At 42.0% G+C, this 17,836-nt stretch overlaps 2 protein-coding genes and 1 long non-coding RNA gene across 4 annotated transcripts in view; 2 read left to right on the plus strand and 1 right to left on the minus strand.

Moving 5' to 3' along the window:
• On the plus strand, window positions 1–15,291 carry LOC133659716 (uncharacterized). 2 transcript variants are annotated; one of them, XM_062062346.1, is made up of 5 exons: window positions 1–603; window positions 5,559–5,825; window positions 8,208–8,289; window positions 8,659–8,727; window positions 14,662–15,291. In XM_062062346.1, the coding sequence occupies exons 1-5, from the start codon at window positions 222–224 to the stop codon at window positions 15,098–15,100; spliced, it is 1,239 nt and encodes a 412-aa protein (XP_061918330.1). In that variant the 5' UTR covers window positions 1–221; the 3' UTR covers window positions 15,101–15,291. The 2 variants fall into 2 exon arrangements, with proteins under 2 accessions (XP_061918330.1, XP_061918331.1); XM_062062347.1 differs by lacking the exon at window positions 8,659–8,727 and having other exon boundaries at window positions 2–603.
• The window catches only part of LOC133659720 (uncharacterized), a 21,582-nt gene continuing 18,832 nt past the window's right edge, over window positions 15,087–17,836 (minus strand). The window contains exons 3-4 of the long non-coding RNA XR_009827706.1: window positions 17,363–17,554; window positions 15,087–16,549 (exon numbers count right to left, since the gene is read on the minus strand). This is a non-coding gene — a long non-coding RNA (uncharacterized LOC133659720). The remainder of the gene's footprint in view (window positions 16,550–17,362; window positions 17,555–17,836) is intronic.
• LOC133659719 (protein rapunzel-like) overlaps window positions 17,376–17,836 on the plus strand; it is a 15,267-nt gene continuing 14,806 nt past the window's right edge. The window contains exon 1 of the mRNA XM_062062356.1: window positions 17,376–17,485. Coding sequence (XP_061918340.1) covers window positions 17,382–17,485 — 104 coding nt within the window. The 5' untranslated portion in view covers window positions 17,376–17,381. The remainder of the gene's footprint in view (window positions 17,486–17,836) is intronic.

Here is a 17,836-nt window from a genome sequence, read left to right on the forward strand (position 1 = left end):
ATGAGAGGAAAAGTGGCAAAGAAGCAAGCTGGCAGCATCCTAAGTGGACAGAAGGGTAATGCTTTTAAACATTTACAAAGGTTCTGCTTCCAAATAGTCTCATTGTAAAGTTTAGTGTCGACGACAAGCTCGAGATCCGTGAGTTAAATGTGACTTCAGCGAGCACGACGCTGTATGCTAGTGCTAGCTGCTAGCCGCCAAGACAACAAAGACTGACGAGGATGACTTTAGCGCCAAACAGCAGCGTGCACGCGCACCTGCGCGATGACGAGGTGCAGGTGGTGGAGAACGCCATCCGACTGGCGGTGGACTCCATCTTAAACGTGCTGTACGGCGTCAACAGCGGCCGCAGCCGCGAGTACCAGAGGATGGTGGCCGACAGGGACAAAGAGATCCAGCGGCTGGAGGACCGGATGCGCGCCATGGAGGCCGACGTGCACGCGCGGCGCCGCTGCTGCAACGGCTGCGCGTGTGCGATGGCCTCCGGGAGCGCGCGTGACCAGGTGACCTCGCCGCGCTCAGGTGAGCTGCAGGCCGGGGAGGAGAGAGCCGATGGCGGGGACACGGAGCCGGAAGTTGGGCAGCAGGAACTAAGTTTCTCTTGTAAGTAAGTTGCTCCTTTGAGTTATTGTTAAGTACACTTAAGCATGTTTCTTCTTGTACTAAGACATCACTAAGTACACTTACACATGTTTCTTCTTGTATTAAGACATCATTAAGTACACTTATGCATGTTTCTCCTTGTATTAAGACATCACTAAGTACACTTACACATGTTTCTTCTTGTATTAAGACATCATTAAGTACACTTCCGCATGTTTCTCCTTGTACTAAGACATCACTAAGTACACTTACACATGTTTCTTCTTGTATTAAGACATCATTAAGTACACTTATGCATGTTTCTCCTTGTATTAAGACATCACTAAGTACACTTACGCATGTTTCTTCTTGTATTAAGACATCATTAAGTACACTTACGCATGTTTCTCCTTGTATTAAGACATCACTAAGTACATTTATGCATGTTTCTTCTTGTACTAAGACATCACTAAGTACACTTACACATGTTTCTTCTTGTATTAAGACATCATTAAGTGCACTTACGCATGTTTCTCCTTGTACTAAGACATCACTAAGTACACTTACACATGTTTCTTCTTGTATTAAGACATCATTAAGTACACTTACGCATGTTTCTCCTTGTACTAAGACATCACTAAGTACACTTACACATGTTTCTTCTTGTATTAAGACATCATTAAGTACACTTATGCATGTTTCTCCTTGTATTAAGACATCACTAAGTACACTTACGCATGTTTCTTCTTGTATTAAGACATCATTAAGTACACTTACGCATGTTTCTTCTTGTATTAAGACATTAAGTACACTTACGCATGTTTCTCCTTGTATTAAGACATCACTAAGTACATTTATGCATGTTTCTTCTTGTATTAAGACATCACTAAGTACACTTACACATGTTTCTTCTTGTATTAAGACATCATTAAGTACACTTACGCATGTTTCTCCTTGTACTAAGACATCACTAAGTACACTTACACATGTTTCTTCTTGTATTAAGACATCATTAAGTACACTTATGCATGTTTCTCCTTGTATTAAGACATCACTAAGTACACTTACGCATGTTTCTTCTTGTATTAAGACATCATTAAGTACACTTATGCATGTTTTCCTTGTATTAAGACATCACTAAGTACATTTATGCATGTTTCTTCTTGTACTAAGACATCACTAAGTACACTTACGCATGTTTCTCCTTGTACTAAGACATCACTAAGTACACTTACACATGTTTCTTGTATTAAGACATCATTAAGTACACTTATGCATGTTTCTCCTTGTATTAAGACATCACTAAGTACACTTACGCATGTTTCTTGTTGTAATTGGGCATCGATAAGTACACATACAAATCTTTATTGTTGTAAGTGGACATGGTCAAGTATACTTACACATGTTTCTTGTTGTAATTGGCCATCGATAAGTACACATACAAATCTTTATTGTTGTAAGTGGACATGGTCAAGTATACTTACACATGTTTCTTGTTGTAATTGGCCATCGATAAGTACACATACAAATCTTTATTGTGGTAAGTGGACATGGTCAAGTATACTTACACATGTTTCTTGTTGTAATTGGCCATCGATAAGTACACATACAAATCTTTATTGTTGTAAGTGGACATGGTCAAGTATACTTACACATGTTTCTTGTTGTAATTGGCCATCAATAAGTACACATACAAATCGTTATTGTTGTAAGTGGACATGGTCAAGTATACTTACACATGTTTCTTGTTGTAATTGGCCATCAATAAGTACACATACAAATCTTTATTGTTGTAAGTGGACATGGTCAAGTATACTTACACATGTTTCTTGTTGTAATTGGCCATTGATAAGTACACATACAAATCTTTATTGTTGTAAGTGGACATGGTCAAGTATACTTACACATGTTTCTTGTTGTAATTGGCCATCAATAAGTACACATACAAATCTTTATTGTTGTAAGTGGACATGGTCAAGTATACTTACACATGTTTCTTGTTGTAATTGGCCATCAATAAGTACACATACAAATCGCTATTGTTGTAAGTGGACATGGTCAAGTATACTTACACATGTTTCTTGTTGTAATTGGCCATCAATAAGTACACATACAAATCGTTATTGTTGTAAGTGGACATGGTCAAGTATACTTACACATGTTTCTTGTTGTAATTGGCCATCAATAAGTACACATACAAATCTTTATTGTTGTAAGTGGACATGGTCAAGTATACTTACACATGTTTCTTGTTGTAATTGGCCATCAATAAGTACACATACAAATCTTTATTGTTGTAAGTGGACATGGTCAAGTATACTTACACATGTTTCTTGTTGTAATTGGCCATCCATAAGTATACATACAAATCGTTATTGTTGTAAGTGGACATGGTCAAGTATACTTACACATGTTTCTTGTTGTAATTGGCCATCAATAAGTACACATACAAATCTTTATTGTTGTAAGTGGACATGGTCAAGTATACTTACACATGTTTCTTGTTGTAATTGGCCATCAATAAGTACACATACACATCGTTATTGTTGTAAGTGGACATGGTCAAGTATACTTAAACATGTTTCTTGTTGTAATTGGCCATCAATAAGTACACATACAAATCTTTATTGTTGTAAGTGGACATGGTCAAGTATACTTACACATGTTTCTTGTTGTAATTGGCCATCAATAAGTACACATACAAATCTTTATTGTTGTAAGTGGACATGGTCAAGTATACTTACACATGTTTCTTGTTGTAATTGGCCATCAATAAGTACACATACAAATCTTTATTGTTGTAAGTGGACATGGTCAAGTATACTTACACATGTTTCTTGTTGTAATTGGCCATCAATAAGTACACATACAAATCGTTATTGTTGTAAGTGGACATGGTCAAGTATACTTACACATGTTTCTTGTTGTAATTGGCCATCAATAAGTACACAAACAAATTGTTATTGTTGTAAGTAGACATGGTCAAGTATACTTACACATGTTTCTTGTTGTAATTGGCCATCAATAAGTACACATACAAATCTTTATTGTTGTAAGTGGACATGGTCAAGTATACTTACACATGTATCTTGTTGTAATTGGGCATCGATAAGTACACATACAAATCTTTATTGTTGTAAGTGGACATGGTCAAGTATACTTACACATGTTTCTTGTTGTAATTGGCCATCAATAAGTACACATACACATCTTTATTGTTGTAAGTGGACATGGTCAAGTATACTTACACATGTTTCTTGTTGTAATTGGCCATCGATAAGTACACATACAAATCTTTATTGTTGTAAGTGGACATGGTCAAGTATACTTACACATGTTTCTTGTTGTAATTGGCCATCGATAAGTACACATACAAATCTTTATTGTTGTAAGTGGACATGGTCAATTATACTTACACATGTTTCTTGTTGTAATTGGCCATAGATAAGTACACATACAAATCTTTATTGTTGTAAGTGGACATGGTAAAGTATACTTACACATGTTTCTTGTTGTAATTGGCCATCGATAAGTAGACATACAAATCTTTATTGTTGTAAGTGGACATGGTCAAGTATACTTATACATGTTTCTTGTTGTAATTGGGCATCGATAAGTACACATACAAATCTTTATTGTTGTAAGTGGACATGGTCAAGTATACTTGCACATGTTTCTTGTTGTAATTGGCCATCGATAAGTACACATACAAATCTTTTTTGTTGTAAGTGGACATGGTAAAGTATACTTACACATGTTTCTTGTTGTAGTTGGCCATCAATAAGTACACATACAAATCTTTATTGTTGTAAGTGGACATGGTCAAGTATACTTACACATGTTTCTTGTTGTAATTGGGCATCGATAAGTACACATACAAATCTTTATTGTTGTAAGTGGACATGGTCAAGTATACTTACACATGTTTCTTGTTGTAATTGGCCATCGATAAGTACACATACAAATCTTTATTGTTGTAAGTGGACATGGTCAAGTATACTTACACATGTTTCTTGTTGTAATTGGCCATCCATAAGTATACATACAAATCGTTATTGTTGTAAGTGGACATGGTCAAGTATACTTACACATGTTTCTTGTTGTAATTGGCCATCAATAAGTACACATACAAATCTTTATTGTTGTAAGTGGACATTGTCAAGTATACTTACACATGTTTCTTGTTGTAATTGGGCATCGATAAGTACACATACAAATCTTTATTGTTGTAAGTGGACATGGTCAAGTATACTTACACATGTTTCTTGTTGTAATTGGCCATCGATAAGTACACATACAAATCTTTATTGTTGTAAGTGGACACACCTGAAAATAGCAGCAGAAAGTGAATGTTAGATGTGGGATTGTCTATAGTTCAGCCAGTTATATCTAAGTCTTCTGATAAGCAATAATAATCATAATGTTAGATGTGGGATTGTCTATAGTTCAGCCAGTTATATCTAAGTCTTCTGATAAACAATAATAATCATAATGTTAGATGTGGGATTGTCTATAGTTCAGCCAGTTATATCTAAGTCTTCTGATAAGCAATAATAATCATAATGTTAGATGTGGGATTGTGTATAGTTCAGCCAATTATATCTAAGTCTTCTGATAAGCAATAATAATCATAATGTTAGATGTGGGATTGTCTATAGTTCAGCCAGTTATATCTAAGTCTTCTGATAAGCAATAATAATCATAATGTTAGATGTGGGATTGTCTATAATCAGCCAGTTATATCTAAGTCTTCTGATAAGCAATAATAATCATAATGTTGGATGTGGGATTGTCTATAATCAGCCAGTTATATCTAAGTCTTCTGATAAGCAATAATAATCATAATGTTAGATGTGGGATTGTCTATAGTTCAGCCAGTTATATCTAAGTCTTCTGATAAGCAATAATAATCATGATGAGGTCCAGTGTTGTAGAACAAGAATAAAGAGAAGGTATTTGAACTCCTCCATCCACAGTGGGACTGTTTGCCAGCCCCTCCGTCAGGCAGGAGGCACCAGCAGCTCTCCCCTTACCTCCCATCAGCCGAGCAGGTCCACACCCAGACTCGGCAGACCCCTCGGGCACGTTTGAAGCCTCCGGGAAGTCCCCCTCGCCTTCTTCCAGCGGCCTCGCCGTCAAAGAGGAGCCATGCGACATCGACGCCGTGCTCATCAAGTGGGAAATGAGCGAGGAGAGATTTAGGGAGCAGCAGGAGCGAGATGGAGGTCTTTGTTGGGACGAAGGTAACATCACTGAGTGACAGGCCTGACACCTGGATCACCTTAGAAGTCTTTAATTACCTGATTGTCTTTTAGTGTGTCCCGCCCACTGATCACTTCCTGCCTTGTTTGGTTAGCGAGTGCCTTTGTTTATGCAACCAACCTTGCTTTGCAACTTCCTGTTTATGCAACCAACCTTGCTTTGCAACTTCCTGTTTATTACAGAATGAGGAGTGTGTGCATTTTAATGCATAAATGTTGGGCATGCAGGCAGTATTTTGTTATTGTTGGCAAACATCTGTTGTATGTTTGTAACGTGTGTCAGCATTGGTGTTTGTGCATGAAGAAGACATGTTTGTTTCATGTTTCATCTTGTTTCATGTTTGTGCATGAAGAAGACATGTTTGTTTCATGTTTGTGCATGATGAAGACATGTTTCATGTTTCATGTTTGTGCATGATGAAGAAGACATGTTTGTTTCATGTTTCATGTTTGTGCATGAAGAAGACATGTTTGTTTCATGTTTCATGTTGTTTCATGTTTGTGCATGAGGAAGACATTTTTGTTTCATGTTTCATGTTGTTTCATGTTTGTGCATGAAGAAGACATGTTTGTTTCATGTTTGTGCATGAAGAAGACATGTTTGTTTCATGTTTGTGCATGATGAAGACATGTTTCATGTTTCATGTTTGTGCATGATGAAGAAGACATGTTTGTTTCATGTTTCATGTTGTTTCATGTTTGTGCATGAAGAAGACATGTTTGTTTCATGTTTCATGTTTGTGCATGAAGAAGACATGTTTGTTTCATGTTTCATGTTTGTGCATGAGGAAGACATTTTTGTTTCATGTTTCATGTTGTTTCATGTTTGTGCATGAAGAAGACATGTTTGTTTCATGTTTGTGCATGAAGAAGACATGTTTGTTTCATGTTTGTGCATGAAGAAGACATGTTTGTTTCATGTTTGTGCATGAAGAAGACATGTTTGTTTCATGTTTGTGCATGAAGAAGACATGTTTGTTTCATGTTTGTGCATGATGAAGACATGTTTCATGTTTCATGTTTGTGCATGATGAAGAAGACATGTTTGTTTCATGTTTCATGTTGTTTCATGTTTGTGCATGAAGAAGACATGTTTGTTTCATGTTTCATGTTTGTGCATGAAGAAGACATGTTTGTTTCATGTTTCATGTTGTTTCATGTTTGTGCATGAGGAAGACATTTTTGTTTCATGTTTCATGTTGTTTCATGTTTGTGCATGAAGAAGACATGTTTGTTTCATGTTTGTGCATGAAGAAGACATGTTTGTTTCATGTTTGTGCATGAAGAAGACATGTTTGTGTCATGTTTGTGCATGAAGAAGACATGTTTGTTTCATGTTTGTGCATGAAGAAGACATGTTTGTTTCATGTTTGTGCATGAAGAAGACATGTTTGTTTCATGTTTGTGCATGAAGAAGACATGTTTGTTTCATGTTTCTGCATGAAGAAGACATGTTTGTTTCATGTTTGTGCATGATGAAGACATGTTTGTTTCATGTTTCATGTTTGTGCATGATGAAGAAGACATGTTTGTTTCATGTTGTTTCATGTTTGTGCATGAAGAAGACATGTTTGTTTCATGTTTGTGCATGATGAAGACATGTTTGTTTCATTTGTTTCATGTTTGTGCATGAAGAAGACATGTTTGTTTCATGTTTGTGCATGAAGAAGACATGTTTGTTTCATGTTTGTGCATGAAGAAGACATGTTTGTTTCATGTTTCTGCATGAAGAAGACATGTTTGTTTCATGTTTGTGCATGATGAAGACATGTTTGTTTCATGTTTCATGTTTGTGCATGATGAAGAAGACATGTTTGTTTCATGTTGTTTCATGTTTGTGCATGAAGAAGACATGTTTGTTTCATGTTTGTGCATGATGAAGACATGTTTGTTTCATTTGTTTCATGTTTGTGCATGAAGAAGACATGTTTGTTTCATGTTTGTGCATGAAGAAGACATGTTTGTTTCATGTTTCATGTTTGTGCATGATGAAGACATGTTTCATGTTTGTGCATGATGAAGAAGACATGTTTGTTTCATGTTTGTGCATGAAGAAGACATGTTTGTGCATGAAGAAGACATGTTTGTTTCATGTTTCATGTTTGTGCATGAAGAAGACATGTTTGTTTCATGTTTCATGTTTGTGCATGAAGAAGACATGTTTGTGCATGAAGAAGACATGTTTGTTTCATGTTTCATGTTTGTGCATGAAGAAGAAGACATGTTTGTTTCATGTTTGTGCATGAAGAAGACATGTTTGTGCATGAAGAAGACATGTTTGTTTCATGTTTCATGTTTGTGCATGATGAAGAAGACATGTTTGTTTCATGTTTGTGCATGATGAAGAAGACATGTTTGTTGCAGAACAACTGGAGGACATGGAGGGCATGAACTACGGGGATGCAGATGCAGTCGCTCAGCGGATGACAGAAGCACAGCAGCTGAGGTGAGACTCGTAAGAATGATCAACACTTTGACAACAACTGTTGTTTCTTTTTCTTCTGTTTTTAATTGCATGTTTTCACTACAGCAACAATCAAATGTATGAACACGTGGAAGCGTGATATACAGTGTGTTTATGTTGACGCGCCTCAGACAAGCTGACTGACGTCGACATAAGCAGTTGTCAACCAACATTACCGGCTTATTTTCTCATTTGTTGCATGTGAGATTGTAGATTGTAGGCATGAGCACATTAGAGCCTGTTCATACCAACCCCCCTTAGACTGACGTTGACACAAGCGGTTGTCAACATAATCCTTTTTTTTTTTTTTCCCCTTTTTCTCCTCTTTTCCGTTGTTTGGCGTCTCTGCAGTGACATCAACGTTTTTGGACGTGTGCAATTCTGTCATCCGGTGGCTACCAATCTGGGGGAAGAAATGAGGTGGATGCATTTTGTCAGTTGAATCCTGGTTAATACTGCCATGCTTTTATTTTGAAGATTAATATGCACCGAACAGGAAGTCTCTGTGCATGTTTACATAAATGGACCCATTTTTGACAGGATTGATTCCTAAGTGGTCAACCATGTATGTTGACATCTTTTTAGTGAAAAGAACATGCTGGTCGACACAGGCGGTTGGTCAACATAAGCGGGTTACAGCCAGGTGTTACTTGTATACTCCCAGGTGTTACTTGTGTACTCACAGGTGTTACTCGTGTACTCACAGGTGTTACTTGTATACTCCCAGGTGTTACTTGTATACTCACAGGTGTTACTCGTGTACTCACAGGTGTTACTCGTGTACTCACAGGTGTTACTCGTATACTCACAGGTGTTACTTGTGTACTCACAGGTGTTACTTGTGTACTCACAGGTGTTACTCGTGTAGTCACAGGTGTTACTTGTGTACTCACAGGTGTTACTTGTGTACTCACAGGTGTTACTTGTGTACTCACAGGTGTTACTTGTGTACTCACAGGTGTTACTCGTGTAGTCACAGGTGTTACTTGTGTACTCACAGGTGTTACTCGTATACTCACAGGTGTTACTCGTGTACTCACAGGTGTTACTCGTATACTCACAGGTGTTACTTGTGTACTCACAGGTGTTACTTGTGTACTCACAGGTGTTACTCGTGTAGCCACAGGTGTTACTTGTGTACTCACAGGTGTTACTCGTGTACTCACAGGTGTTACTCGTATGCTCACAGGTGTTACTCGTGTACTCACAGGTGTTACTCGTGTACTCACAGGTGTTACTCGTGTACTCACAGGTGTTACTCGTGTACTCACAGGTGTTACTCGTGTACTCACAGGTGTTACTCGTATGCTCACAGGTGTTACTCGTGTACTCACAGGTGTTACTCGTATACTCACAGGTGTTACTTGTGTACTCACAGGTGTTACTCGTATACTCACAGGTGTTACTCGTGTAGTCACAGGTGTTACTCGTGTACTCACAGGTGTTACTCGTCTACTCACAGGTGTTACTCGTCTACTCACAGGTGTTACTCGTCTACTCACAGGTGTTACTCGTGTACTCACAGGTGTTACTCGTGTAGTCAAAGGTGTTACTCGTGTACTCACAGGTGTTACTCGTGTACTCACATTTGTTACTCGTGTACCCACAGGTGTTGCTCGTGTAGTCAAAGGTGTTACTCGTGTACTCACAGGTGTTACTCGTGTACTCACATTTGTTACTCGTGTACTCACAGGTGTTACTCGTAGACTCACAGGTGTTACTCGTGTACTCACAGGTGTTACTCGTATACTCACAGGTGTTGCTCGTGTACTCACAGGTGTTGCTCGTATACTCACAGGTGTTACTCGTGTACTCACAGGTGTTACTCGTATACTCACAGGTGTTACTCGTATACTCACAGGTGTTACTCGTGTACTCACAGGTGTTACTCGTGTACTCACAGGTGTTACACGTGTACTCACAGGTGTTACTCGTGTACTCACAGGTGTTACTCGTGTACTCACAGGTGTTACTCGTGTACTCACTGGTGTTACTCGTATAATCACAGGTGTTACTCGTATACTCACAGGTGTTACACGTGTACTCACAGGTGTTACTCGTGTACTCACAGGTGTTACTCGTGTACTCACATGTGTTACTCGTATACTCACTGGTGTTACTCGTATACTCACAGGTGTTACTCGTGTACTCACAGGTGTTACTCGTGTACTCACAGGTGTTACACGTGTACTCACAGGTGTTACTCGTGTACTCACAGGTGTTACTCGTGTACTCACAGGTGTTACTCGTGTACTCACAGGTGTTACTCGTGTACTCACAGGTGTTACTCGTGTACTCACAGGTTTTACTCGTATACTCACAGGTTTTACTCGTATACTCACAGGTGTTACTCGTGTACTCACAGGTGTTACTCGTGTACTCACAGGTGTTACTCGTATACTCACAGGTGTTACTCGTGTACTCACAGGTGTTACTCGTGTACTCACAGGTGTTACTCGTGTACTCACAGGTTTTACTCGTATACTCACAGGTGTTACTCGTGTACTCACAGGTGTTACTCGTGTACCCACAGGTGTTACTCGTGTACCCACAGGTGTTACTCGTATACTCACAGGTGTTACTCGTGTACTCACAGGTGTTACTCGTGTACTCACAGGTGTTACTCGTATACTCACAGGTGTTACTTGTGTACTCACTGGTGTTACTCGTATACTCACTGGTGTTACTCGTATAGTCACAGGTGTTGCTCGTGTACTCGCAGGTGTTGCTCGTGTACTCGCAGGTGTTACTCGTGTACTCGCAGGTGTTACTCGTGTACTCGCAGGTGTTACTCGTGTACTCGCAGGTGTTACTCGTGTACTCGCAGGTGTTACTCGTGTACTCGCAGGTGTTACTCGTATACTCGCAGGTGTTACTCGTATACTCGCAGGTGTTACTCGTGTACTCACAGGTGTTGCTCGTGTACTCACAGGTGTTGCTCGTGTACTCACAGGTGTTGCTCGTGTACTCACAGGTGTTACTCGTGTACTCACAGGTGTTACTCGTGTACTCACAGGTGTTACTCGTGTACTCACAGGTGTTACTCGTGTACCCACAGGTGTTACTCGTGTACTCACAGGTGTTACTCGTGTACTCACATGTGTTACTCGTGTACTCACAGGTGTTACTCGTGTACTCACAGGTGTTACTCGTGTACTCACAGGTGTTACTCGTGTACTCACAGGTGTTACTCGTGTACTCACAGGTGTTACTCGTAGACTCACAGGTGTTACTCGTGTACTCACAGGTGTTACTCGTAGACTCGCAGGTGTTACTCGTGTACTCGCAGGTGTTACTCGTATACTCGCAGGTGTTACTCGTGTACTCGCAGGTGTTACTCGTGTACTCGCAGGTGTTACTCGTGTACTCGCAGGTGTTACTCGTGTACTCGCAGGTGTTACTCGTGTACTCGCAGGTGTTACACGTGTACTCACAGGTGTTACTCGTGTACTCACAGGTGTTACTCGTGTACTCACAGGTGTTACTCGTATACTCACAGGTGTTACTTGTGTACTCACTGGTGTTACTCGTATACTCACTGGTGTTACTCGTATAGTCACAGGTGTTGCTCGTGTACTCGCAGGTGTTGCTCGTGTACTCGCAGGTGTTACTCGTGTACTCGCAGGTGTTACTCGTGTACTCGCAGGTGTTACTCGTGTACTCGCAGGTGTTACTCGTGTACTCGCAGGTGTTACTCGTGTACTCGCAGGTGTTACTCGTATACTCGCAGGTGTTACTCGTATACTCACAGGTGTTGCTCGTGTACTCACAGGTGTTGCTCGTGTACTCACAGGTGTTGCTCGTGTACTCACAGGTGTTACTCGTGTACTCACAGGTGTTACTCGTGTACTCACAGGTGTTACTCGTGTACTCACAGGTGTTACTCGTGTACCCACAGGTGTTACTCGTGTACTCACAGGTGTTACTCGTGTACTCACATGTGTTACTCGTGTACTCACAGGTGTTACTCGTGTACTCACAGGTGTTACTCGTGTACTCACAGGTGTTACTCGTGTACTCACAGGTGTTACTCGTGTACTCACAGGTGTTACTCGTAGACTCACAGGTGTTACTCGTGTACTCACAGGTGTTACTCGTAGACTCACAGGTGTTACTCGTGTACTCGCAGGTGTTACTCGTATACTCGCAGGTGTTACTCGTGTACTCGCAGGTGTTACTCGTGTACTCGCAGGTGTTACTCGTGTACTCGCAGGTGTTACTCGTGTACTCGCAGGTGTTACACGTGTACTCACAGGTGTTACTCGTGTACTCACAGGTGTTACTCGTGTACTCACAGGTGTTACTCGTGTACTCACAGGTGTTACTCGTGTACTCACTGGTGTTACTCGTATAATCACAGGTGTTACTCGTATACTCACAGGTGTTACACGTGTACTCACAGGTGTTACTCGTGTACTCACAGGTGTTACTCGTGTACTCACAGGTGTTACTCGTATACTCACTGGTGTTACTCGTATACTCACTGGTGTTACTCGTATACCCACAGGTGTTACTCGTGTACTCACAGGTGTTACTCGTGTACACACAGGTGTTACTCGTCTACTCACAGGTGTTACTCGTCTACTCACAGGTGTTACTCGTGTACACACAGGTGCTACTCGTGTACTCACATGTGTTACTCGGGTACTCACAGGTGTTACTCGTATACTCACAGGTGTTACTCGTGTACTCACAGGTGTTACTCGTGTACTCACAGGTGTTACTCGTGTACTCACAGGTGTTACTTGTGTACTCACAGGTGTTACTCGTATACTCACAGGTGTTACTCGTGTACTCACAGGTGTTACTCGTGTACTCACAGGTGTTACTTGTGTACTCACAGGTGTTATTTGTGTACTCACAAGTGTTACTCGTATACTCACAGGTGTTACTTGTGTACTCACAGGTGTTACTCGTATACTCAGAGGTGTTACTCGTGTACTCACAGGTGTTACTCGTCTACTCACAGGTGTTACTCGTATACTCACAGGTGTTACTCGTGTACTCACAGGTGTTACTCGTGTACTCACAGGTGTTACTCGTATACCCACAGGTGTTACTCGTATACTCACAGGTGTTACTCGTGTACTCACAGGTGTTACTCGTGTACTCACAGGTGTTACTCGTATACTCACAGGTGTTACTCGTGTACTCACAGGTGTTACTCGTGTACTCACAGGTGTTACTCGTGTACTCACAGGTGTTACTCGTGTACTCACAGGTGTTACTCGTGTACTCACAGGTGTTACTCGTATACTCACTGGTGTTACTCGTATACTCACTGGTGTTACTCGTATACCCACAGGTGTTACTCGTGTACTCACAGGTGTTACTCGTGTACACACAGGTGTTACTCGTCTACTCACAGGTGTTACTCGTCTACTCACAGGTGTTACTCGTGTACACACAGGTGCTACTCGTGTACTCACATGTGTTACTCGGGTACTCACAGGTGTTACTCGTATACTCACAGGTGTTACTCGTGTACTCACAGGTGTTACTCGTGTACTCACAGGTGTTACTCGTGTACTCACAGGTGTTACTTGTGTACTCACAGGTGTTACTCGTATACTCACAGGTGTTACTCGTGTACTCACAGGTGTTACTCGTGTACTCACAGGTGTTACTTGTGTACTCACAGGTGTTATTTGTGTACTCACAAGTGTTACTCGTATACTCACAGGTGTTACTTGTGTACTCACAGGTGTTACTCGTATACTCAGAGGTGTTACTCGTGTACTCACAGGTGTTACTCGTCTACTCACAGGTGTTACTCGTATACTCACAGGTGTTACTCGTGTACTCACAGGTGTTACTCGTGTACTCACAGGTGTTACTCGTATACCCACAGGTGTTACTCGTATACTCACAGGTGTTACTCGTGTACTCACAGGTGTTACTCGTGTACTCACAGGTGTTACTCGTATACTCACAGGTGTTACTCGTGTACTCACAGGTGTTACTCGTGTACTCACAGGTGTTACTCGTGTACTCACAGGTGTTACTCGTATACACACAGGTGTTACTCGTATACTCACAGGTGTTACTCGTGTACTCACAGGTGTTACTCGTGTACTCACAGGTGTTACTCGTGTACTCACAGGTGTTACTCGTATACACACAGGTGTTACTCGTATACTCACAGGTGTTACTCGTGTACTCACAGGTGTTACTCGTGTACTCACAGGTGTTACTTGTATACTCACAGGTGTTACTTGTGTACTCAAGTGTTACTCGTGTACTCACAGGTGTTGCTCGTGTACTCACAGGTGTTACTTGTATACTCACAGGTGTTACTTGTATACTCACAGGTGTTACTTGTTAGTTCAGTGCTAACTTTGTCATACCCCTCAGGAGCAGGAAGAAGCGAGTGTCCATGGCGGATCTACCCGAGGAGGCCCAGAGGCTGAAGAGGGCGGCGTGGCGAGCGGCCTCCAGGCGATACTACGCCCGCAAGGTGGCCCGCCAGCAGTCGGCCCTGGCCCGCCCGGGGCCCTTCCACCACCAGATGGAGCCTCACTACTCCGCCTCCCCGCCCAACCTGCATTGTCTCGCTTTCGGGAGCAAAAGGAAGCGAGCGCCCATTTCCATGCTACCTCAGGAGTCGCAGGCCCAGCAGAGGGAGGCGTGGCGAGCGTCCTCCAGGCGCTACTACCACTCACGCAAAACGGCCCTGCACCAGACGGCGCCCTCGCACTACCCTCTCCAGAACACGGAGCCCTCGGGAGACGCACACGACGGCGGGGACTTGTACGCCGACACCGAAGGACTGGGGGGGATTCTGTGTAGTTGATTTTGTACATTAAGACTTATTTATTGGTGATGTTTCCTCCTCACTTGCACTAACAAGGAGCCTTGCTTCTCCTTCGTTTCCTTACTCGCACTACAGCGCCCCTAGCGTCCAGCAGCCGCATTACAGCCTTCTGAGCTCGTCTTTCTTTTGGTCCTGCTATAAATGGCGTTGAAATAAAACAAGCACATACAGTGCTATTGTGGTGTCTTTTATTGCATTGTGCATTCAAACTGACAACATTTGTAACATGGAAACATTTATTTGTCAATGATATATGCATTAAATATATAAAACATTCATGGTGGACCATGGACTCCAGAGACAGTTTGAAGCACACACACACACATTGGGTTTAAAATGTCTCATGCACGGTGACAGCTGCAGGTTAGTGTGCATCAGACGTGTAATAAAATCCAGTCGACAGCTGCACGCCACAATATGACGAGCATTAGAGTTAGAGTTTGAGTTTATTTCGAACATGCAAGCATACAACATGATACATCACAATTTCCAGTTTCTCTTTTCAACATGTTTGAAAAGGAGTAGGAAGAAGCAGAGCTTATTTAATCCTACCCCTTTTCTTTACATAACAGTTGCTGAAACTTTTTTATGCACTTCCTGTTCTCAATTTATTCACAATAAACTCCATAGGTAATCACAATAAAAATAAATAAATAATAATAAGAATTTAATAATAATAATTGGTGAAGAAAGTCATATTTCATATGATGAGATAAGTAAGATTACTTTAAGAATGAGTGGATGAAATAAATTGAAAATGTTTGTCATGGTTCTTCTTCTTTGTACTTTGTAAACACTTTGAGTTTGAAGAGTTTCTTGAAGTGGATCATATTAGTACATTGTTTGATTGCTTTGCTTAATCCATTCCATCATTTAATTCCACATACTGATATACCGAAGGTCTTAAGTGTTGTACGTGCGTACAAATGTTTTAAATTACATTTTTCTCTAAGATTATATTTCTCCTCTTTTTTTTTGAGAAAAATTGTTGTATATTCTTGGCTAGCAGGTTATAGGCAGCATCAAGTCTCCATTTTTAACAAAGAAGACAAGGATTGGAGTTCTTTTATCGCGTCTCCTCTCTGGCTGAAGGGTGTACTGCGCCGACAGGGGGCGCCCTGCTGGTGCAACCTGCGCTCGGAGGAGAGACGCTGCCATGCTGGGGGGGCTTTTTAGACCACGATCGCACTCGTCGGGTCTGCCCACGCGTGGACGAGGCGAGATAGACCTTTTTTTTTCTTTTTTTTCCCTCCTGCTCGAGGTGAGAACTTCTGCGCCACTTTGCTGCAGGGGGAGAAGCACAGCTGCGTTATTTGGCTTCTTTTAGTAGTATTTACCACCATGCAACCGCCGCTGGATACTCTTCTCTCCGGCGGAGGATCTACTCCCTGGCCGGGCTGAGGGTCTGTCACTGGCCGGGCTGAGGGTCTGTCACGGAAGCACAAGATTGACGTCATTTGGCGCGCGGACAAAATGGACAGCTCCTTCGCTGGCCGTGTGCGCTGAAAGGCTCCTTTATGTCTCATTATTCACGGCTCTTGTGCATGTTCAAAGATCCCCCGAGCAGTTGCATTTCACGTATTATCCACACAGTCTGAGCGCGTAGCGAGTGTGAGGGCAACTGTTGGAGAGCTGCGCGGCGCCATTTGCGCAGCGGTGGCGCGCAGCCGGCTGAGACGTGACGTCACGTTCTGAAGCCTGACGTTTAATCTTCCAGCGGGATTTGACCAAATGTAACAATGTCGTGCTGTAAATGTGTTGTTGGACACAGTGCGGGCTGCTGCGCGGCTGCACTTGCCTCGCCGTGCACTTGCGCCTGCTGGAGAGGCCGCGTTAAGCATCCTTTGCTTGGCCCTTTTTTTCTCGCTTGAAATGCGAATTTAAATGTTCAAACTAACAGAAAAGACGTCTATTTGGCTCAGAAATGTCATGAATAGAGTGTCTGTTGCGTTTTAAAGGAGGCTGCAGGGGTTTAGTGGCTGTTTGAAAGTCTTCTTGGAGCTCAGCTCACAATAGAGTCTTGGTTCCAAGTGTTGGACTGCAGGATGGAGCAGAATAAATTCAAACCAAAGGGGGAGATTCGTGTAAATTTGAGGAGAAATGTGCTCATATTTAGGCCTATGACCTGCTTTTTTGACATGGCATTTTGGACATTGGGTCCATTTGAAGCAATATATTGATTTGAAGGGTTTGGGGGGCATCTGTGGGCCTTTAAATAAAGCTTAATTGTAATATGCTCACCCCCACACGTTGAAGCAACATGGACGTGTCCTCTGCAGGGCTTGCTGGGAAGAAGGAGGCCGTGAGACAGTCGAGGTTGGCCATTGGAGAGAAGACTTCCTTGGGTGGAATCAAGCAGCTAAGGTAGGACTTCATGGCTTCTTCTCACCCCAATTCTGCCCAAAATGGCTTGGAATCCCAAGTCCAGACGACCTAGTCGGCGTGGGGGCGACAAAGGGAAGTTTTCAGGTGTCATTTGGTGACTTTAGTGGGTGTTGAAGCAGGCAGGCCAGGCCGCTGCGCACACACGCAGGGCGGCTAGAGGGAGCCATAGCGGGGCAGGAAGGCGCCTCACGGGCCTCACTGGCACCATAGCGGATGTTTGGCTGCTTGAAAACATCCGCAAACATTCAATTCAAGCGGAATATATCTTTTTTTATTGTTGAATGTCAACGTTTGTCGCAGTTAGTTCGCCCCCAGCGTGTGTTTGTCTGA

Source organism: Entelurus aequoreus, linkage group LG11 (assembly GCF_033978785.1).
Source record: "Entelurus aequoreus isolate RoL-2023_Sb linkage group LG11, RoL_Eaeq_v1.1, whole genome shotgun sequence".
Classification (NCBI taxonomy): Eukaryota; Metazoa; Chordata; class Actinopteri; order Syngnathiformes; family Syngnathidae; genus Entelurus; species Entelurus aequoreus.

Bases quoted from the DNA above. Each gene is read 5' to 3' on its own strand.
- LOC133659716 (XM_062062346.1), top strand. From the start codon at position 222: ATGACTTTAGCGCCAAACAGCAGCGTGCACGCGCACCTGCGCGATGAC. The intron at 604-5,558 runs GTAAGTAAGTTG...CTCCATCCACAG, and splicing joins GCAGGAACTAAGTTTCTCTT to TGGGACTGTTTGCCAGCCCC. The intron at 8,290-8,658 runs GTGAGACTCGTA...GCGTCTCTGCAG, and splicing joins ACAGAAGCACAGCAGCTGAG to TGACATCAACGTTTTTGGAC.